Source organism: Terrapene carolina, unplaced genomic scaffold (genome assembly GCF_002925995.2).
Source record: "Terrapene carolina triunguis isolate 2854851 unplaced genomic scaffold, T_m_triunguis-2.0 Scaffold113, whole genome shotgun sequence".
NCBI classification, from domain to species: domain Eukaryota; kingdom Metazoa; phylum Chordata; order Testudines; family Emydidae; genus Terrapene; species Terrapene triunguis.
This window is the reverse complement of record NW_020664464.1, coordinates 30,217,872-30,242,354: the sequence shown is the minus strand read 5'-3', so window position 1 is coordinate 30,242,354 and position 24,483 is coordinate 30,217,872. Positions and strand designations below refer to the sequence as shown.

At 39.3% G+C, this 24,483-nt stretch overlaps 1 protein-coding gene across 5 annotated transcripts in view; it reads right to left on the bottom strand.

Moving 5' to 3' along the window:
• The window catches only part of ZNF608 (zinc finger protein 608), a 109,145-nt gene extending 84,862 nt beyond the window's left edge, over positions 1-24,283 (bottom strand). For 2 of the 5 annotated variants that reach the window (XM_029911713.1, XM_024193379.2), the window contains exons 1-3: positions 24,027-24,283; positions 21,839-22,085; positions 19,811-20,872 (exon numbers count right to left, since the gene is read on the bottom strand). In XM_029911713.1, the coding sequence (XP_029767573.1) occupies positions 19,811-20,698 (888 nt within the window). In that variant the 5' untranslated portion in view covers positions 20,699-20,872; positions 21,839-22,085; positions 24,027-24,283. Of the gene's footprint in view, positions 1-19,810; positions 20,873-21,838; positions 22,133-24,026 lie in introns of those variants that run through there. The other 3 variants (XM_024193378.2, XM_024193377.2, XM_024193380.2) reach the window with 3 other exon arrangements.
• Positions 24,284-24,483: the final 200 nt, after the last annotated feature.

Genomic DNA, 24,483 nt, shown 5'->3' with positions numbered 1-24,483 from the left:
GAGAGTCATTGGTGATATACATAGCTAATGCTTCTTGTAAACCCCAGTTGAGCTTGAAAGCAGCTTGGAGTCCAGGTTACTAGAGGCACAATCATCTATATGAAAGTGTTGAAGTACTGAAGAGAAACGAACTCTTCTGTAATTAGTTCATACCATATGTTCCTCTCCAGTGTGAAAACACACTGAGGGAAACAAATTAATTCAAAGTGTCCCTGGGCTTGAAATGGCAGCTGTGATGCTGCATCCTTAGTCTGCAGGAGTGGCAACAGCATGTTGGGGTAGGGTCAGAAAACGCCACAGAATTAGACAGTCACAAGAAGGACCATTGTACAGTGTCCCCTGTCCTGCCCCCAGCAATTAGCCACCGTCTGCATTCTATGGCTTAAATGGTCTTCGTTCCCAAAGGATGTGTTCCTACTTTGGAATATCTAAAGTGTGTTAGCTACAGTGCTGTAAAATCCTAGTGGAGACAAGGCACATAGTGAAGACCTAGCCTATGGCAGCTCTGAAGGAGCTCAGATGAGGAGTTAATGCTGCTCTAAGCAGTATTTACTCATATCTTATACAGATTTTAGTTTGTGAAGGAAGGAAACAAGCTGCTTAAAGTGGCTCATTTCTCCCCCTGACAGTACCCCTTTCTCCATACGGCCCATTGTGGAAGGGACAGAGAAAGCTGTATGGAAAGAGAAAAGAGAATATCTCATATTATCTCCCTTTTCCTTCCACACGCCCCACCATAACTATTTTGACAGTTGTGTCCCACCCAAATCCTCATCTGATGAAAGTCTGCTATAGATGGATGATGTAGGGAATGTACTCTCCTTGATTCTCTGAAGAACACAGCCTGTGCTGCAAAGTGTCACCATCGTAGGGTTGCCAGGTTAATCAGTCACATAATGGATTGCTATACACTGTTGGTACTTATATGGTCCCCATTATCATCCTATGTAAGTGGCTCACAACCTTTAATAGATCTATCCTCACAACACATCTGTGAAGTAGGGAAGTACTATTATTTCCATTTTAAAGATAGGAAAAAGAGTCACACTCAGACTTGCCTGAGATCACGCAGGAAGTTTGTGGCAGAGCAGGGAATTAAAAGGGACATTCTGAGATCTCGACTAGCACCCTAACTATTGGACAAACCAACCTTCCTCTCCTTGTTGCTAACTCAATTAGGGTACACTTACACTGAACCTGGATGTGAGCCTCCCAGCCTGAGGAGACAGACTCACACTTGCGGTGCTTGAGCTAGCATACTAAAGATATTAGCATGGTCATTGCTGAATTGGTGGAGGCTCAGGCTAGCCACCCAAGCTCGGATTGATCCAACCCCATAGTTAATGTGAGCAAGAGATATATTTAAATTACACATTTGTAAAACTGTAATTTAGAAGAGAGAGTTTCAATTAATCTCAAAACAACAAAGATCTCCTCTCCTGTTCATAACTTGACTTCTCAGAGAAACATCATTACGCATTTAGCCATGACTAAAATAAAACAGCCTATTTATGCAAAAAAGGATTTCTGTACAAGAAACTGTTGGCACTCAGTTTTACGCTTCAGTGGACTTTCTCAAGGTCAAAAATGGAAAATATGAGAATGAATAAATTTAGCGTTGCAACCTTATTCACAGAAGTTGTCTCTCCTCATATGAGTAACCCCAGCGTCATTACTTGTGTGTGGGCAACTCTCTCTTTTTCACTCACACACACAGAGCTCTCTCATGCACTCTCTCTCACACACACACACACACACAGTTCTCTCTCTCACATGTGCACACACACGTTTTGCTATAGTCGTACCTTAAACTCAGCAATTGAAAATCACCAAAGCTTCATCGCCTATGTGATATCTACCATGTGGGTTATTTTGGTGGTTTAAATCACTCCTTTCAACTTCTGGAGGTAATGCTAAATTCACAAGGGTTTTCTTGGAAGGATTAAAATTTGTTAATCACAGTTTCAAGACAACAAAAACACACTTTAAAGCTGCCATAATTATCATCATCATCATCCATTTTTATCTTTATGAATTGGTTCTATGTCAGCAACTTCCTCTGTTTTTCTCAGCTATTTTACCAGCCCTTTGGCTCCCACAGTAAACCAAAGCTGAGTACATAATGAATTTCCAAAAATCCGTAGGTCAAGTAACTTAAAAGGGCTAAAACCTGCTGCCATTGAAATCAAGAGCAAAACTTCCTTTGACTTCACTGGGCCCTATATCCAAGGGAATATTTCTTATTTTTCCTCTTTGTCTCTCCCAGACAGAAATATACAAGATGATACATAAAAGTTAGTCTATCACTTAGATACATGGTATTATTAATAAAACAAACATACATTTGTACATACTTTATTTGTTAGACATTAAAGGACATGCTTGCAAAAACAAACTGAAAAAATCCCCATTCAGTCACAGGCTATCATGGTAACTTGCCAGTAATATCATACACGTTTAAATGTGAACAATGTGAACAAGATCACAATACCAGAACATAAAGTAAGGTAAGGTTCCTTAAGGGTCACTTAGAACACTGCTTTCAATCATTTAACATATGATGTCAACGCTTCTTGTAGCGAGTACATATCAGATAACAGACTGTAGTTTTAATGTTCCAGAAGAAAATATCCCTTCCATTGCCAAGGAAAAAAAACCTAGGATTTATACCCATATACAAATATGCATATAATTATGCCACACATAACAGATCATTTCTCAGATTACATTTAGGGCTCAATTCTGCTCCTAGTGAGTCAGTGGTTGTGTTGCGAATGCTTCCAAGATCAATCCCTAAATGCAATTTGAAAAATGGCCTGTGATTTGGAGTTTAACTTTATGTCTTTTGGGGTATGTCGGCTCTTATATATATATATATATATATATATACACACACACACTATTAAGATGGTACCTATAGATAGATAGATGGAAGCTAATATTGAAAACACCATCTTAATAGGAAGCCTCTTGTTCATACCTTAATCCTGTAGTAGACTAAAATTTTGTTAAGTACAAATACTTCTTTAATAACACACATCACTGACTATTTCCCTTATGTGTTTATTTGTAACAGAATTGAGAGGGAAAATGTTTAAAATTATAACAATAGACAGTATTCCATTAAGAAGATTATGTTAAGTGAAAGTTAAGGTTGCATAACTAAGCTCTCAAAAGTCAGGAAATGCCACAATTAAGGTCACATGCAACTTTTTCTCCTGGCAAGTATACATTACAATAAATATTTTAATTATATCTCAAATGCAACAGACTATGATACATTTTTTCTATATCTTAGACCTTGGTAGGCACACAAACTTGCACTGGTTTAATTAACACAGTTTAACTAAACTCATGCAAACCCCTGCATGGACACTATTTCAGTTTAAAAGGTTGTATTTAAAATTAACTTAAGATAAATCGGAATCAGGTTTAAACAGAAATAAGAGTTCCCATACAACCTTTTGCACCAGTTAAAGTCAACTGGTTTAAAATCATCCCCTTAAGTTAAACCACTGCGACTCTGCATGTAAACAAGCCCTTATGTGTAACATCTTCTAGTACTGAATACCACACCGAGTTTGGTGGACAAACAGAATCCATAAAACTGATTTTTATGGAACAATGACACCAGCTAAGGCTTCAGCACAGTTTTTTTAAGGTTGAAATTTTCAAAGCTGTATGAGAGATCTGAATGCCCAATTCAATTCCCTTAGAGGTAGCTTTGAAAATCCCACCCTAAAAGTACACAGTAAAATGTATTTACACAACATGCTACAGATTAAGAACAACAACTGAGAGTACCAGTCAAAATTTGCTGAAATATTTGGATCAACTAAGGCCCTAATCCTGTAAACAGGCCTGAACAGAGAGCCCCAGTGAAGCTGTCTGGCTGCAAGGATCATGACCATGCAGATCTGATTGCTGGACTGGGGCTTAAATTATCTGAAAAGTCAATTGTTTCATCCTCCAAATTGTAGCCAAGGAATTGTGCACTGTGGGTACACATGGAGGCAAATTAATTTACTGCCTCCCTAATTCAATGCCTACCTCAGGCAACATCTTCACTGTTAAAGAAGAGGTATTATTTACTTCAGCTTAACTACATCCCTGCCAGCAGGTCACCAGACTACTGTGAAGGAATCAACCCCTTTGTCCTCAGGTGTTTTAAGCTTCCCTGGGTCTCAGCAGGCTGCAGAATGTCAGCTCTCTTGCGGTAAAAACACAATGAAGAAAAAGCACTTGAGTTTTACTGTGAGGGTAGGCAAGGTGTATAGTGCTGACCTTGCCTAGTTTACTGCTTGGTAAAACTAAAACCACCTTATCTTCACTGTGTTTTTACCTCAGCATAGCTCACACATGCTAATTACTCCAAGGTTTAAAAAAAAAAATCCTTCTTAAATGGTGGAGACATCGCTTTATAAAACTCTTAATGAAAGAGGTATTAACTACACACCTTTAGTAAAAGTTTCATTATGCAGCTAAATTAGCCATGCTCACATGTGCAACACTGCTTCCCTTCATTCTGAATGTTGCTAAAAACATTCATACCACCTACTCTACACATGCCCAAAGTGTGTTTTTCAAAAGGCTCATAAGTCAGTCAAATCAGAACAATTTTCATTGAAACACTCTGATATTTTTCAATAAGGGCTAGCCTACTGAGCTGATTTATCACTAGGGCTGTTTTAAAAAAAGGATGCTTTAAAAAAGCGGAAGGGATCTTTTTTTCTAATCCACTCTCTTCATACTCAAAAGTAGCTAACTCATTTTTTTGCTGAATGTATCCATGGTGGTGGTGCTGAGGAGGGAGAAAATCATCTTTAAACCACCAGGAAAATTTCAGCTCAAAAGGTGAAAGTTTTGTAACTGAAAAAACAGGTGTTTAGAATGGAAACATTAAGCAATCTTTAATATAGAGGTTAATACCACTTTTGTTATAATGCTTTCTTGCTTTTGATCTTTAAACCAATGAGTCATGAAAATGATATCCTGAAATTCACAAGCCACCAGTCAACTGGTCTTTTTTTTAAAAAATGTATAGCAATAAAGCAATAACCACAGGCCTTTCTGACCACTAGCGCTGGCCACTAATGAATTACGATATTGAAACAAAGACCCATTTACACAATTTTTTTTTTTTTTTTTTTTTTTAAAGCTTCTGTGAGCAGGCCAAACTGCATTTCAGGCAGACAGGTTAAAGAGAATGTATTATGTTTGTTCAGATTAGCAAAGGCATTTCTCTCTCTCTCTCTCTCTCTCCCCCCCCCCCCCTTTTAAATTCAGGCAAACAAAAGAGGCAAGCTCTTCTTGCCAACAACTGGTGCCCCTTAGCTGGAAGTAGCTGGAGTTGTCAGGTTCCTGTCAGACTGCAAAGGCATACCGACACTTCCCTTCCCCCACCCTTTTGTTGTTTTTAAATATGTGCACTTTGCTCAGCAGTCCTCACCATTAAACAATTCATTTTTTCCTTGCCTTTTCTAGTTTAGGAGGGGGTAAAAATAGCAGATCATGGTCACAAAATATAAAGCCAGACATTCATTTCCTGTACCTCAGTGTCTCATTCTTTCACCTCCTTGTCCATAGGATTTGGCTACCAAATAGGTCTTAATCTGTAAACAAATGATTTGCTCTACAATTAAACCATTCATTTCTTTTTCCTTTCTGTGGCTGCTTGGCTGCTGTCCAATGTGGAGGTTCATAGGTTCTTCTGTTATTTAGTGCTCATGATGGTTAAAAGGCAATAAGCTCATTTAGAGTTTATAAAACTATAAGCCATCAACAAAAGCATTTAATGCTTCTCAGAAGCACCGTGGCTTTTGCCTGCAAAATTAATAATATTTTGAAATGTGCTGGCCCTGATTATTCACTTTGGATTTGTTTAAGTCAGTTATTGTATATTGTAAATACATGCATTCCACTTGAATTTTAATTGTCTGTGCACTTTCTTCTTAACAACTGACAAATCATAGTAAATGCAATTCATCCTGGAATTAGTATTGAAGCTCAGAGGCTTTTGATGTTTCATTTTAGAAAAAAACGTTGCTGAGCATTTCACGTGTGTAAATATTGTTTCCTCATAAAAAGGTGATGTGCATCATTGGAGGTTACTGGAGTAAACAAAATAAAAAAAAATTATGTTAGGTTTCCAATCTTTATATCAGGAGGCTCATATCAGAGCTTTATGATCCAAGAGAAACTGAGTAATATCAAGGTCATCTTCCTTTGCCTCTATTTTAACCATTTCCTGGTGAATGAAAATCAGTTCTCCAAAGATTTTGCATGAGCCCAAAGATATTGCATATATGTGTGTATCTACATTCATGTTTATATGAACGGACAGAAAAGAGAGTGTGACGGTTATATGCTACTACATAAGCATAAGGTAGCTAATGAAATGTAATTATTTTTTACATTTTCCTGTCCATAAATAATAGAATTGTTGATAGTGTACCAATAGCTAAATTTACAGGTTCAAATCTCATTTAGAAATGACAGGTACTTAGCAATATCAACTTCGGCAATTTACTTTCAGTGAAATTCTGCAAGCCTATTTAAAGTCTATTACAGCTGCTGACATCAATCTGCCAAGCTGTAGAGTGCTAAGCTCTACTAAAGATTTGCACCTATAAATTTAGCTACCGGTATACTTGAGTTAAATACACAGCATTTCTCCAGATATGCTACTAGAGATATAATACAGTGAGGTGTAAATGCAATATGGTGGGAATGTCAATGGGAGTTTTGCCTAAACAAGGTCTGCACGTTCAGGTCCTCTAGAGTTTTAGGTTCCTGTGTTTCCCCCAATCCCAAATGCCACACAAATTAAGGTCTAGTTCTGTAAGTCTTTATGGCATTATTTCCTACTCATTCAAGTGGTCCTATTATAATGGTAGTAGTCCTAACTGAACTACTCACATGAGCATAAGTACTGCTGTCAGAAAAGTTTGCAGGATCACGTCTAATCCATTACAATATACATTTAAAAGGAACATACTCACATTTTAATTAGCCATATCTATTCTAATCTTGCCAACACCAGGAAATAAGATGAATCTAAGACTCTTCCTCCACCAATCAAATAATTACTCTTAGTTGACAGATGGAAGAAGAGTAGAAAATAAGCATTTTCTTTTTCCTGCACAATATCTTAAATCAGCAGAAAAAAGATTTCTGTGGTGTTGATCCCCCACAGGATCCGAATTCTTATATTTTGAATTGGCAAGATAATTATAAATGAGGAGATAAAACTAGAGCAATTTCTTTTTATATCTTCTCCATATGTACTACATTTTCAATAATCTCAGAAAGCTGGGAAGGTTTATGGGTAGGTTTTTTAAAAAATTCAGAGGGCATCTTTAAATCTATGCAAAATATTAGAGTTTGAGGAAAAACGTAAACCTTGCAAGTCACTTGAAAACAGTTGGCAACTTTACCTCCGAAAGTAAATCCAAGGGCTCAAAAAATAAATATTCAAGAGCATTAATTTGTTTCTAGATGTGTGCGTGCAAGTAAAACAGCAGTCATAATGTGGAAATTTCAGTCACATTTTGCAACTAATTGGAAGCAGATTAGAATTCTGCCTCAGGGGAACATTGTCAAACTAGAAGCTGGAGCAAATGAAGAAAGAGGTGAAAGCATCGTGAAGAGCTGACAGATTTACAGTGCTCAAGGCAATAAACGGGTACTAGATGAAAATGAATGTGCTTCACTGTACTGCATGCAGTTCTCTCAGTCATATCTCAGCAATAACAGCATAGAGCTATGAAACTATTATTTTCAGTGGAGTGGGTAGAAAAGGAAAATGTAAGAGTGCAAAGTATATATTCAGACAATGTAAAAATCACACAACAGTTGTCAGAGACATAAATCAAATTATTAACTTAAGGTCCTATTCTGCAATTTATATGCATGTTGAGTAGTATTTACTAATGCCAGTAATCCCAGGGACAACTAATGCCGGAAACTGCTACTCAACGTGAGTAAGGATTGCGGACTCAACATGATCAAGAGTTGCAGAATCAGGCTCTTCATGGAAAAAAATAAGAGCAGATTTTTTTCAAAAAAATACTAGCAATGACAAGATAACCTGGGGACAGATAAATCAGAGTTCCCAAATGTCAGTGGGGAAAAATGTATTTAAAAGTGAGGGGAATAGAGGGGAAGAAAAAAAAAGAAATACACCAATTATGGTGGATAGTATAGCAATGGTGTAATGGAAACAGCTGCCTGCCTTCTACTTCAGTGTCTGGCATCTGCTGAAGCATCATGGGAAAGGCTGATGAAGGATTTGGACAAAGAATGTAAGTGTACACAACTGGCCAAAAGTAGCTGGATTCTGAAAAGCTTAGTTGCTATATTTCTTTTAAACAATAGCATGTTTTTATATTTTGTTTTATTTTTTAACAGCAACAAGCAATGTTATCCTAGTTATATCAAATTATACCTTCATACCAGCTAAAAGAGTAGGGAATCTGAATTTCTTTTTCTATAGTAATTGATGATGTGAAGCAATAACATATATGTTATGTTCAAATTATGACCGAAATGAAATAATTTTTCTCAAAGTCCAGATCTCAGCACAATTTAATCTTCATGTGTACATCACATAACATTCGATCAAGGGAGAATTAGTAAATTAATACTCAAATATACTCCAGGTGTATCTTTCATATATCTTCAGGGAAAAAAATAAACTAACAACTTCTTAGATATTTGGCCAATCTTATGTAAAACTTCCAACATCACCACTGACTCCCGTTGAGAAAAGGGGTCAATTTCTGATTTGTGTATCTAATTTTCACTCTTTGTTGCTAAGATATAGATCTAATTTCGTTTCCCTCCCCCAAAAAGAAAAACAGACAAAGACATGAAACCCAGAAACACACAACTACTGCTGATGCTCTACAGTTATAAGCTTATAATAAAGCCCAGATTTGATAGTATTATCCATGTACTGTGGCAAACCACACACAAATAAACAGTTCTCCATGAAGAATAAAAACCCAAAGACCAAACCCTTCCAATTCAAACATTATTGTTGCTTTTAACATGAGCCATCCATAAAAATCAGCCAAGGAGTTGACAGGAAATCCAAAAATAATTTGGTCTGGCCCTCTACACTGCGTGAAAGGAGGTTACAAGTTGCTTTTGACTCTTCCAAATGGTTGAGGTGGAAGAAACAGCAAAAAACTATAAAATCTAAGTTTATTTAGCAAACACCTATCGTAGTACTGCTCTGACAGACTCAGAACATTTTCTAGCATAGGTCATTATAGCATAGCTGAAATATCACTGAAGGTAGTTTTTGAGTGGATTGTGCTTTTGGATAGGAAAGAACTTAAACAAAACCTCTGAATTAAGTCAATGGCTAATGTGAAAGACTAACAGTGTGCAAAATTAAACTGTATAGTGTGAACGGCTAAAGAGGCCAGATGTGCGTCAAGCTTTCCTGGGAAACTGATCCTAAACTTGGGAGCTTTCTTTAATCAAAAGGATGAAAGAAGGTGACTTCTAGGAGTTTACAAAAGTGTGACCAATTGGAGCTTAGTCTTCTGTTGCTAATTGAAGCATAAAAAAAGAGCCAGTTTCTTAGAACCAACTACAAACATATACGTTTTATATTCCATTGCCACATGATAAAAACCAGAATCAAGCTAACTAGTAGAAAGTTGACTGGCAACCAAAGCCCAAGCTATTATTTCAAACTGTCATGGGAAGGCAATAAAATTGCTACCAGCTCTCCTCAAGTTACCTTTCAATAAAAAAGAAGCCATCAGGGAAATAAGAGGAAAAGAAAACACATCAAAATCTTTAAAGTTCCTTTAAGTAAAATTATACTTCTGTGGCACAATGCCATCTACTTCCTGGTTAACATAATGAGACAATACCACAACCTGAACATCAGCTTTTTAAAATTACTAATCAAAATACAAAATATAATCAATACTGTATATTTTCATCTGTTCTTTTAACTGTAAAAGCTGCATTCACATGGTGTGATTGGAATATACTTAAAATGTCCCTGTGGGCACATATTTCTTATGTTACTAGTTGACTGTGAAGGTTCCCAGGAGGCAGAAAGCGCAGTTGTTAAGCAGGGATAGTTCCTGTGAATAATATTCAGACTGAGATGACATAAAAATTAGAAAAAAGTTAAATGAAAAAAATCAAGAACAATTTCATTGTTTGCAATAATTATTTTTTCCACACAACTGTCTGTATCCATGAGTCAGAAAGGATTTCTTGTAAAGGATTCAAAATTCACCTAAAGCATTGCTTTATTTGTTTTTAAAATTTACTAGGAAAAATAACCTCAAATTTAAATGGACACTAGCTTTGGTTTGTAGAGTCTCTGAAGACATTGTGTATGCAAAATGCTGGAAAAAGTGACATCTTTCTTTTCAGGTTTAGTAGTATTTGCCTACCTAGATTAAATAAGAATACTAATATTATTAAACTTCTCTCACACTAAAGCATAATGTATTTTTAATCACAGTGTTGACCCAGGATTTTAGCACTTATAAGGGACACAGACACCAAGACTGTGCAGCCTGAAGTGTAAATCCAAGCAAGACAGACATCACAATTCACCACATGCGTCCATAAATTAACTGATCTATTCCCAAAGGTATTTTAATCAAAATTCAACAGCCACAGGAGAAAAGTGCCAATCTCCCCTCTTGACTTTTTTCTACAAAAACAAAATTAAAAAAAAAAAAATACAAACAACTCAATTGTCAGTCACGCCACTCTGAATAGTTTTACAACCTTTCTTTCAAGTGTAAATGCTTTGTTCCAATTGCCAAGACCATTTAGTCTGAATTAAAGAGAAACTGCAACAGAGTGCATATGCATATGCATCCGAAGAAGTGGGTTGTAGCCCACGAAAGCTTATGCTCTAATAAATTTGTTAGTCTCTAAGGTGCCACAAGCACTCCTGTTCTTTTTGCAACAGAGTGATTAGTGCAACCTCGGCTATAGCACAGAGCAGTTCTAGGCTAGTCTTTATAGTTCAAGTAGCAATTCATTGCTTGCACTCAACTGCTGATTTTTCATAGGTAAGATTGAAGAATACATCTGATTTAAAATTTGAATGCTTCAGATGAAGATTTACACTGGCATGTTCTGAAACTACCAATAGGACACATTTATCAACTATTTTGTTCTAAATGTATTTTTCAATGTAGTGAAAATGGCTTAGAAGTTTGACAAGCCCTGAAAAAAGGAACTATGGCTTCTGTAATAAAAACCAAAAGTAGTCATTTCTAAATTCTAAACAGTCATTTATACTGTGTATTCAGATAATCCTCTAAAAGTAATGAAGAGGAAACAAACACGAGTTTGCAATCCTCAGCTATACAGAAATATTCTCTGTTTTTCCTATCTGTGTATAAATACAATTGCTAAATTATGCTTATTATTTAAAAACCTTAACAAATAAATATAACAATGCTGACCTGAGATTTTGACCATAAATAGGCCGAATCCTCAACTGGTGTAAGGGAATCAATAGAGCTACACTATCTAACGATCTGGCCTGATGTTTCTAATTCAAGGGGAAAAGGCACAAATAAGAACCTGGACAAACTCACCAACCCTTCATAGAAATGTAGTGACGTGTTGAGGATTCTGGCTAGCATAACTGTATGTTATGACATTATATAAGTATTGTGTAAAGCTTGTATTGTGCTTAATGGATTAAGTACAGAATAACCTGACACTCCCATTTGATAAATCTCTCTGCAGACTTTGTCCAACAGGAATTATCCCAGCTAGAGGGCAAGAGATAATCTGAAGTACTACAAAAACTTGATTATACTCATGGAGACCAATTGACTACCATGGAACAAGTAAGGAAGATGCATTATTGCCTACTGCTTGAGCTATGCAAGGGAGTAAAACAGAGCAATAGAGATTATTCAATAACTTTATTTAGAGGGCCAGTATGCAGCTGCCTAAATAGCTGTGAAAGAAATCTAGCCTGCCCGTGGGATGGTGGAAACTCCTGCATGTATACAGAGTTGTTGTGTCGGTCCCAGGACCTGAAGAAGAGCTCTGTTTAAACTCGAAAGCTTGTCTCCCTCACCAACAGTGCTTGGTCCAATAAAAGATATTTCCTCCCCCACTTTGTCTAACTCCTGCATGTTGTTTTGCTCAAACCAATCATTTGTCCACGTGTGAGCCTTGATGGGTTGGGTCAGAGTCTGGTAGGAATCTTGAGTAAGGTCTGATAAGCATCAGTATAGTGCATGCTTAGATGCCACATGCACCAGTAACACCATGCCAAACACAGTATGCAAGATGAAAAATTATATACAGTTAGGGCTTGAGTTACAAAGAACGTACATGCACAGTGTATCTAGGCATTACTTACACAATACGCATATTTTTAGCTGCACTCCGCCTAATTTCATATTTGCAGCCTTTTATCTCCATATTTCTTTATAGTATTCACTCTAACCTTCTGATGTAACCCTTCCTGGGTCAATTCCTGCAACTTTTACTCAGACATGTAGTCCCTACTTATATTCATAGCCTCAGCGGCTTCAAGGGAAATAAGGACCCTACCTGTCCCCTGACTGCCCCGACCCTTATCCACTCGCATGGGTGGCAGGGTTGTAGAAATTTTGGTGGTGCCCAGAACCCGCCCCCCCACCTGCCTAAGGCTCTGGGAGGGGGGTTGCGTAGGGGGAGGAGGTCTGGGGTGCAGGTCCTGGGCTGGGGATTAGGGTGCAGGAGGGGTGCAGGGTGCAGGTTCTGGGATAGAGTTTGGGTGCTGGATGCAGGCTCCGGGCTGGGGCAGGGGGTGGGTGTGCAGGAGGGGGTGAGGGGTGCAGGCTCTGGGATGGAGTTTGGGGGTGGGAGGCGGTGCAAAGGGAGGGGTGCAGGCTTTGGGAGGGAGTTTGAGGGCAGGAGAGGGTGTGTGGGAAGGGGGAGGGGGTTTGGGAGGCAGTTTGGGGATAGGAGGGGATGCAGGGGTGAGGGCTGTGGGTCTGAGGATGAGGGGTTCATGATGCAGGAGGGGGCTCAGGGATGGAGCAGAGGATTAGGATGTGGGGGGGATGAGGGCTGGGGCTGAGGGTTTTGGGGCATTGGAGAGGCTCAAGGCTAGGGTGGAAGGGCAGGGTAAGGGCAGCCTGTCTTCCCATTAGTGGATGGGGGCACTAGGACCCGGGGGCAGCAGACAGCAGTTGCTGCTGGCTCTGGCAGTACAAACAGACAAGGGAGAGGCAGGGAGTGGGCACCCATGGGGGGGGGACAGACGCGTGGAGGGGGGGTGGCAGGTGGAGGCTGGGGACCCATCCAACACTCCCCCGCTCCCTGACTGCCCCCCCCCCCGGACTCCCCTTACCACTCTGGCTCCACGTGTTTGCAAAACACGCTGCCCGGTGGGTCGGTTTGTGTGTTACACAGGGCTGCAGACAGAGGGAGGGGGGAGCAGGGGAGGGCTCTGGCTGCTGGAGGCCAATGGGAGTGGGTCAATCGGCCCAGCCACCCAATCAACAGCCGCACTCTGCATGGAAGGGAGGGAGGGAGGCGAGGGAGAAAAAAACCCAGGACATTTTAACCTTGTTAGCAATTCCTCCCGGACGGCTATTTAGAGACTCAAAAGCCGGACATGTCCGGGGAAATACAGACGGATGGTAACCCTATGATAGAGCACTATATTTGGATCACTTCCATCCTTGCTCAAGCATGGGCACCAGAAAAACGATGGCTTGTGTCTTCTGATTTCCCACCTCTACTTCTCATAGTATTTTGCGGAGTGCTCCTGGAGCACAGTGCATACTTCATCTCTCAACTCGATCTCCAAATGACTGAGATTTCTGTGTAACAATTTAAATAAGTATAGTATATGTTCTGTGACCTGCCAACCTGCAGCATGCTCTCTTTTTGGTCTCAGAAACTGAAGCAAGTTGGAAGTGCACAGGAGATGCATTAGAACCAGCCAGGCACTGTAAACTTTCAAATAGAATAGATTTGTCTTTGCTTCACAGAACACACTTACCTTCTCAATGGAAGTGGTGAGCAAGAGGCCTGCTCCTAGAGATAAGGAGCAGACCTATCCATTCTTGAGTGACATCAAGCTCGCAGCTTTCTAACAGGTACTATTAAGTTCCATCACCCCATAAACACCTTTCAAGTCTTTTCCTTTTTCATAGAGAAATGCAGTTTATACCAACCTAATAAATATATATGTTTTACAAAACACAGAATAAATCCTGCTCCCACTGAAGTCAATATAACTTTTTGCCTGAATAAAAGCAGCAGCATTTGGCCTCATATCTACTTTTACAAATACAAATCACAAGGATAACACAGTCCAAATGCAGAACATAATGCTTAACATCCAAAAGACATGTTCAATTAATGGAAAGCAGGCCACAGATTCTCATATAGATGTCAATATTATACAGCCTAGAGCTGGCATCTTTTAAAAACTAGATCACACATTTCTTAACAAAAAAACACACTAGTTTTAGCATGCAAAGAAACTAGGAGTTTCAGATTTATGATTTAAGTGCTTGTTGATAAAATACTTTCCAATTATCATGGCCCTCATAGGAAAAGCAGGAATGCATTATGTGTTAATGATCACAACCAGGGGTCCATGCTTTACTCTTTTGTCAGAACTATAGCAGATCCTCCCCGCAGCTTCACCATTAACATGTCTGTTTCCTGTCAGCCCACTCAGAGATAATGTCATTTATCTCAGGGCGGCACAAGACCAGTCATTAGCTTCAATAAAAGACCTCAAACAAAAGCCGGATGAGGTTTTATCTGGGGCTCATAGGCAATAAGATTCTTGGCTGCAGACTAACAGTTCAGAACTTAAAGGTATCTTTAAAAAAAAAAAATCCAGCTATCAACAATTTTAGGACACTTATTTGAACAGCAAAGTCTCTGCATGGAAATTTTTAGTTAATGGTTTTATCACATACAATTAGGTAACTTATAGGAGCTTACTAAATTTACCGTTCTGAAGGATTTTTCCCTCATTGGAGAAAATTGATAGAATAATTCAGGTTCTAGCTAAACAATAAGATCTTTGAAAAAATGGCCATCATTGTGTTTGCCTGCGGGAGCTGATTCAGTATACTAAATTCTTCAGTGACTGAACTTCTGGAAATGTCTTTAAATAAAGGTGGAACTGGTTAAAATATACGTACGAACATGTGTTTTCGCAGTCTTGCTTGTATTATTGCAATTCAGAAAGTTTCTATAAAGTTCCAGGTGAACTTTTTAAAATAATTTTTAAAAAGCAAGAGTCAAAATATGAGTAAATCTCAGCTATTCAATTCTTGTCTTTATGTTGAAAACTAGGAACAGATGGTACTTTCCATGTTACTTGACTCTGGTTATTGAACACCTCTGTGGTTACGGGAGAATTTTGCTTAGCACTTTTAACATACATTTCATTTATTGGACTATAAAATGCTACTTTGGAAAAACAAAGTCTTTATATAACTCTAATTAAAACAATCTTGCAGCAAAACCATTTAACGTGGAGAACATGCTTAACCTCATGACATCTGGACAATCAATCCTTTCCTTTTTAATGGGTATTTATGAAGTTATTAAAATTGTAAAATTACTGATGTCCTAAGTGAAATATAATTTGCCTGTAGTTCAGAATAACCTCATCACCTTCAATATTTTGTGATATAAACATTCTAGACCACCTTCAATTGTTCTAATGCTACTTTAGCCTTGCACAGGAATTCAATAGCAAAGCGGGTCATACATATTCTCAGAGGTCAGCAAGTTCACACAGAAAGCTTTCCTCAGCCAAAGGGCAACACCTCTTCACCCAGTTTAGAAAGCACTGTCACACTACTAGACAGCACTACAGCACATTAGAACCTTGAGCTGTGCTTATTGTTAGACACCCATAGTCATCAATGATTTTAACAGCTAAATCCCTTATGTAGCTTTCAAAACAGTTTGCTATCAAACAACAATGAACTTTGTTCTTTAATTACAGCAAGTGACCTTTCTGCCCTTTTATTTCACAGTGAATAGACTACACCCAAGAAGTAGTGTGTTTGTAAGGCGCAAAATATATGGAAAGCATATCTCTATAAACTCATTAATCAGAACATGTTCTTCAGCAATTTACAAGCACTTATAAAATGTGCATAGAATTCCCTGATTAAGTGTAAAACCAACAGCTATACGAGAAGAATAAAATAAATGATACCAGTCACATGTGGGTTAATTCACTGAAGACAACGTTCAGATGTGAAATACCGTCTTAATGAAAGCCAATAAACCAATACAGGAGAAGTAAATTCCATTCTGGAATATTACCAGATTTATTAATTTTAAAGATGGAAGACAGCTAAAATGTTGCTGTAGACTTTCTGTATTTCTTCCCCCCTCCCTAAACAAACAGAAGGTTTTCATAATCCATGCTTAGTATTCCCATGTTTTAGGGTCTGTTGTGAGCCCACACACACAATAAACAAAATCTAGGACATAATACTACTGATAATCTGAACATTTCTCAGTGTAAGAGCAATTAAAATTACAAAAGTGTAATATGGGTGAAGAGTACATGTTGACCAACATTTACGGAATAATTGTGCTTAAAAAAAATTAAAGGGTGGAGAAAGGGGCAGGTTTTAACACCAAAAATCTTAAGAGTGGTTAGCCTACCTGTCAAATCTACCTATTCAGACATGTCACTGGTGGCTTAACCACAAAATGGGCTTCATGAATATAGCTCAAACATCTTAGAATTATAGCATACTTTGACTTTATCCACATATTAGGGGAGTGGCGACTTTTACAACATACTTGTGGTTTCTGCATAAAAGAGCCAGCAGAACACAGTCATTGATTTAATTAGACTTCGTGAAATCCAATTTATCATGTTTTACATGACTTTCTGCAGTAAGGGAACAGAATAAACAGACCAAAAATAGACATTTGAGCATACTGTGAAAATTAAACAGTGACTGCAACTCTTGGGAATCTGCTCCAAGCTTTTAACAAAGAGTAAACAAACACAATAAAATATCCTCCAACACTATACAAATTTAAAACCTGAGTTTCTTTGTGGGCATTAACTAATTTGTAACTGACAAGACATTATTCAAATTTACAAGACAACTCATTCATAAAAATTAAAAAAACTGGAAATTGATTTTAACAGCCAGGCTTGAAAATTATAAGTTATCTACGGTCACAATGGTGCTTTTTGGGCATGTCACATCTATAGATACACGTGTGTATAGCCAAAGCAGAAAAAAAGATTCAATCTTAAATCCTTAAAAAAATTCTCTTGAATGATTTGCAAGTCTTTTTTAAAACTGAAGGTTCATTGATAGCATTACAGGCTGGATCTAAAATTGCAACCAATGTCTGCAGTGAGTTCTATTTTCAGATGCCAAGTAGGAGACGTTCTTTAAAGAAATTGCTCTCTGGAGTGAAACACTAAGGGATGTTGTTTAAAACAGTAAGCCAGCACACCAGCGTGATAGACAATGGCCAGCACTGCAGGACTCTAACGTGTGAAGCCTATATTAAAGTCACTGTGTGCCAACAGCAGTGGGTGTTAGTGGAATTGCAAGCTCCGAGAATTCTATAAAGCCAAGAGCTGGAAAATAAGGTGTACCTTTGGCTCAAAACTACTCCTAACATGTTTGTTCTTAATTTATCTATTATCCCATTTACATTACACTGACTGAAGATTACTTGCATGTATATGAATTCATTCTTCATACAATTTCCTGTGAGACTAGAGTGAAAAGAACACAAAAACTGAGAAACCACACTACTCTCTAATCTCTGTTGCCATGACAGCAAGCCTTTGAGATACTGAAATGTTCAGATTGCCAGCTAAACAAAATTGTTGAATGTGAACATTTGGCTGAAAGATTAAAAGGCTAAGGGGGTTGCAAAAGGGCAGTACCTCCCACATTCCAGGCAGCCACTGAATCCAATCAAATGGCTCTGACTCTTTAACCACAACCATTGTGAAGACTGGATTAGGGCAATTTATCTAGATAGTTAAAGCAGATTAGAGAACTGCAATTTGAAGACTACTGGTAACAAAAGTAAATGCCTACTGTATGTACTAAATTAGTAAAAAGACCATGGGATTTTAGCACACCTTTCAGAGTGAACAGAGTGAATCAGAGTGCAAATTTACACCTGTCAATTAATTAAAGCAAGCTACTTTCTCTCATCTGTATTTAGAAAAGTCAAACAAACAGATTCAAGAGTCTTGTATGAGGAGCAAATTTGAATTTCACATTTGTAGGTATTTTTTCACTTTTAGGATAATATATCTAGAGGTCAATTTGAATTATCTATCTTTACATTTTCTTAACATATTTAATGTCACAACCCCCAAAATCTAATCCTATCAATAGCCCAAGAGTTTGTTGACGCATTACACAATCTTAAACATCAGCAATGACACACAAAAAGAGGCTTATAATGCATTGTAAATAGCATAAATTTTCCCAAGGACTTCAATCCATCTGGACTCTGGTAAACAATTCTGTATACTTAATACTAGCCAGAAAGTTTTCCCATCACTTAGAAGTCAGTCAGGGAAGTTGTAAAGGCAGGTAATTTAAGACCAATTCCAGAAAATCATACCACAAGCTAATACCCTTAAGGTTTTTTTTGGAGAGGGGAGGTGTCTTTGAGAAGGTGTCTTTGTTTAACCCAACCTGTAGAATTCATTTGACTCTTAATTATGGGCTAACAATAGCCCCCTAGATCCTAGAGAAGAAACCTTCTGCCCTCTGGATAGAACAATTGCTGCAGACACTAGAACCTGCCTGAACGAGCAATAACAATAGCCAAGAAAACCAGCTCTCTCCCCACCCTCCCCTAACAATACAAGGCCATTGATTCTGAGAGAGAGCATCCTTTATGCATTAACAGAAAGGAAGGGGAGGAAAACACACACACACACCACTTGATTTCTTTCACACATTTCAACCACTCAGCAAACAAGAAGTTCACAGCCAAGAACCTATAGGGCTCAGATAAGAAAGACTGCCCTGACAGGAGAAAACTGTTCCCCCACATATGAGAGAAAGATATTTTGTACATATATCACAGTACAAGGTGAACTCCCCTCCCCCAACTCCCTTCCTCCAGGCCGATTATTACAGGCACTGAGTGTCTTCTGGCTCAGTGCTCCCCATTCCCCACGCCAGCTTCCGAGGCCTCTTGGCTGCTGTAAACACAAGAGCCCCCCCAATACCAAAAAGACCCCAGACTAGAGTGGATGGAAGAGGCAAGAGCCAAAGTATCTGCGGAGACATCTCTCCTCCCTGTCTCAATCTAAAGAGAAGGGTGGGGAGAAAGGATGTGAATTTCCTTCCACCTTGGCAGAAGGAACATCCGCTTTTATACTAGAGTGCACAATAAAAAGGATAGTAAACAAAACCCAGGCATCTAGGTCTGAGCCACACAAACAAGCCTCCGGTCTGCAAACACGTGTCCTCGGGGGTTGCAAACATCACTTCGGAATGTTACACTAATAACAGCCCCATCAGGGTGGGTCACTTGGAATTCTCCTTTAAAATAAACAAAGGAGGAGACACGACAACACAAAACACACGTTTGGCCACATTTGGGAGATAGTGGGGGGGGGGGAGAGAGAAATTAAAGACAAGACGAAAATAAGGCTCCAACGTAGCAATTTCTGTCCGGGAGTGGGGTTTGTACACACAGTTTATATGTATATCACAAACGCATAACACGAGCTAGGAACACCGCTGCGGGAAGTTTGTAATAAACACAGGGGGGAGATAGCTGGGGGAAGAAGAGCTTGTCCTACCTTTTCTGTTTTCAATTTCTTGATTCGCCTGTGGTTCTCCTCCTCCTCCTCTTCCTTCTTTACCAAAATAGTGTTCCCCATTAACCCTGAATCCGGGGTGCTTTTGCTCACCTCCCCCACCGTGGAGGAGGCGCAGTGGAAGGGGCTGTTGCTCCCACCACCGCCTCCCTTGGCCCCGAAGCCATACAGGTGCCCAGAGGGAGCTTGGCTGCTACCACCCCCACCGTTGGGGTGGCCCTGCTGCAGGTCATGCTGCTTGTCCTTCCTGGATTTCCCCGCATCCTTATCCCGCTTGGAGCCTCTGCTGCCCTGGGTTTTACCTGGTTTCTCCTCTTTGTTTTTCCCGCAAGAGGCAATAGGGTTGTTGTTGCTGGTGTTGTTATTATTGCCGTTTGGGTTGCTGCTCACACTTTGACCCAGTGCTGAATTCATGCCAGTTGCCTCTCCAGGGCGCCCTTGGACTTCCTGCCTCTTGCCAGCACTGCTGATCTCAGGAATCCCATACAAGGCAGCAGAAGGCAGAGATTTATTAGCATCCTTAGAAGTTTTACTCCTTTTCACTTTTGATTTGCTAGTCTCTTTGTGAGAGGAATTCCCCTGGGGGGCAGGGGGCTGAACAGAAGCAAATTTTAGGCCATCAGCTAAGGCTGAGGTAGCATTAGCCCCACTGGAAGCCAGACCCCCACAATCCTTGGAGCTGGTGCTGCTGCTGCTGGTGGTGGTATTGGTGGAATTATTCATCTCAAATTTCTGTCTGTCCTTCTCCAAATCGGCGTCCAAATCGATTATTAAATTTCCAACCCCGATTTCCCAATCATCGCCACTGTCATAAGTATCAACCGCGTTTGGATCCACACCTTTGCATGCAGTGGAAGTGTTCACTGACATCCTGAAGATGAAATCTCTAGAATAAAAATCCGATGAACTTTCCTTTGGAGATGAGGGGACATTCGTTTATCTCCGTTGGGCTTTTCTTTTTAAATTATTATTTATTTAACTCTTCTTATCTTCCTCCCCCTGGTATGTCTAGGTTTATACCCTGAAGTCCAGGTCCACCTTTTCCTGTGAGGAGGGGAAAAGTGGAATATTTCTTGTCTGGATATTACCAGAATATAATACGATTAATATAGGGGGCAAAAGAGAGAGGGAGCAAGATCATTCACTATTTCCACGTTTTATTTTGTTTTAAAAGTTGTTAAATAGGAGGCAATTGCTTGTGATTATTTTATAGTGAACAGTTTGAATCTAGTTGTACCCCAACATCCATGATCACTCTTAAAAAGTCATGTATCCCCCCCCAAAAAAACCCCATAGTGAACAGCTTGAATCTAGTTGTACCCCAACATCCATGATCACTCTTAAAAAGTCATGTATCCCCCCCCCCCCAAAACCCCACCCTAACAACATGATTTAAATCCACAAAGTCAGGGACATACAGAGTTAGGGCTGGTGACTAGCTGTTGGAGCACATGTGTAATATAAGCTCCTGGACCACCACTTAGACACAAAAGCGAGAAAGGAAGGACACAGCTTCACTCCTCACTGCATTCCTTGGATTTTGTGGCTTTAAACCAGACCCTTGAAGTTTTGTGACTTTTCTATACTATCTTTTACCCCAATTTTACTTAACCTTTGGGGGGGGGAGCATGAAGCCTGTTTTTCATGAACACAGGATAGTTTCCATTAAAAATCAACAACCTATACTTTAAATGGTGCATTTACTTAAGAAATATCCAACTCCATGGGTAAAAAGTGTCTTTTCTTTTTAAAATATACCCAAGATAATTCTAAAAGCAGTTTTAATGCACTCCTAGGTTACACAATTGCTCAGTCTGTTAAATATGGTATTACTGACTGTACAGGAAACTGATTAAGACATACACTTTAAGTGATCTGCACCAAGGTGGCCTCAATGACCGCAAATGAGTGTGTGTTTGACAAAGCTTAGTTAAAACAATTTTTAAAGGGATCTATTCCTTTTACAGTTGACTTTCTCAATATTTATACATATATAGGCATATTGCTTACCTTTAATCCTTTATCATTTTTAATTAAGCCAGCAAATCAAAATGCTGTTCCCATTCGACTCAGCAACAACTGTGTGCCTCATTTTACTTAAAGAGCAAAGTGATCAAGAAGTAGAAAACAAATAACATCTCAGCCAGTATAATCGCTCAAAAATATATCTCCCCCCATTTTGGCACACGGATCAGGAGTCCTTTATTTGTGTTGGTTTTCCTCCTTTCTTAAAAATGTTGTTCCTCAACTTTACAAGCTGGAAGATAATATTTCACATTCAAAACAGGAGCATCAAGGACCAGGGTTTTTTGTTTTTTTTTTTTTTCTTAACGAGCACCGAGATGTAATAATAATAATAATTTTAAAATGTTTTCCAACTTCACATTCCGTCTTCAACTCCAGACTTCAGAGCCATCCTGATCAGTAAGTAATGATCCCATGAAACAAACCTACAGGCGTCCGGTTGTTACAAGACAGAATGTGCTAACATCGGGATAAATTAGTGAAAGGGAGGAAGGAAAAAAAGAAGAAAGGACTGAAAATCTGGGCTGGATTCCGCCTGTTAGTCGGGAAGTGGCATTTTTTTCGCCGGTCCTGACAGATCTGATTTCTTGAACTAACTTAAGGGGGAAAAGGAAGGGGGGGAGGATGAGGAGGGAAAGGGGGGGCGGAGAAGAGGGAGGGGGAAATCAGTGTTCTGATAATCCAGTTATCAGAACATTTCGTGGGAGTGGAGGAAAGAGTGTGTTTTAAAATTAAGTAAATCTTCCCAAGGGTATGATCTGGGGATTTTTCCCCCTTTTTCTTTTGTATGTTGTAAGAAAATAGCATCTAAACTACGGGGGGAGGGAGGGAGGCTAATCAGTCATGTTGCAAGTAATTCAGTAATTAGAGACCAAAAAGATAAAATAGACTTTTGTTTTTTGCAGGACAGATTTTTTTCCTTATTGTTTCAGCAAACGTTGCATCGTCTTTTTATTTATTACCCCTAATGCCTTCATCCCCTTTTTGCCTTTAAGTCAGATTGTCTCGGAGCTTGGCTTAGTATTTTTAATTAGCTGGCGTTTGGAAGCTAAAAGCTGTAATGAATTGTTGATGGATTGGAAAGGAGAGTTGGTTTGCTGGAAATGTTAGGACAGGAGGGGGGATGGGCGAGTTACCAACAACCAACCATCTAAAAGGAGCGATTTTGTTACAGTTCAAGCCTTTCTCATCACGTGACGATCAAGGGCTCAATTGGTTGTCGTGAGAACAAAAATGGGTGACAAGCGTATCAAGAAAATACTGATCTGGTCTTTAGGAAAAAAAACTTAAGGTCTGTTTCTCTCCCTCCCCCTTCTGCTGCTGGCACAGCTACAAGTTATGAATGTGAAACATTTCTCTCTGCGAACTGGGTCTCTGAAGTTAGGAATGAGTGAAATGTACTGAACACCATGGCAAAGCATATGTTTTAGAGAAACACCTTATAAAAACCTTTCCTCGAGTTATCTGCAATTTGTAGTAGTTTAGAGACACGGGATGGGGAGGTTATTTCAAGGTTTTAATGTCTTCGTATATAAAACATAACTAAACATTTGATAGCTTCCAAGTTAGTCTCCATTCTAAACCCACGGTAGATTCTGTTTGGGGGATGGATGGATGGCTGGCTGGGGGGGGGGGGGGGGGGGGGGGGGGGGAGGAGGGAGGGGGAAGAAACGGTCGCTGCACCACAACATATGGGCGTCACTATCCCCTAATTTAGCATTACATTATTGGTATTAACATGTGACAGAAGCAAAAAAAAAAAAACCCTCCTGCTCCACTAAGCTATTTTTGTACCCCTAAGGTCCTATTAACAAGTTGTTTGCTCATTTTTAGGGCGATTGGGTGGAGAGAGAGAAAAAATATGCTGGCTGGCCTGTAGTTGTGTCACTTTGATTTTCCCCTCTTGGTTAGTTTAAAAAACCCCCAAAAGGTAAAAACGCCCCCCTCCCCCAGCCGAGTGCACCGTCAAGTATGATTTGTGTGAGAGGCTACAATGCTTTCACCCTCACCTTCATATCCCTTAGATAACTCAGCCTACTCGTGGTTTTTTGTTTGTTGGTTTAAAACACAAATAACTAGTTCCTTATTTCAATGCACAAAACTCATAATACTCCCCTCTGCATGAAAAAAATCCCCTCTACGTGCTATAGACACACCACGCAACCGTACTTACGATCTGTATTGGATCGAGTTGACCTTTTCCTTCTAACTGCATTGAGTGTGTTTTTGTTGCAGCCGCTTTTTATTTTTGGAAAAAAAATCTAATTTCTTCAACAGATTTATTGTGTTTGGAAGAAAAGAGCACCAGATTTCATGAACCTTCCTTTTTAAAACAAAATTAAAAAAATAAAAATCCCCCTACACACATATATACACACACACACACACACACCACAACAAGCTGGCTTTACTGCAATAGTGAGCAGCAGAAATCAGAACTGGAGAAGGGAGAGTGTGAAGCAAGCACAGACTCTGTACCTGAAAGGGACTTTTCTTTGTTCCCAATGCCCTTTCCCATCTGCCCAATCAAAGACCAGCTTTTATGAAACCGGGCTCTCTGATTGGCTAGCTGCTCCTCTCGGCTTCCGAAGGGGGTGAAAGGGAGAAACACACACGCATACATACATAGA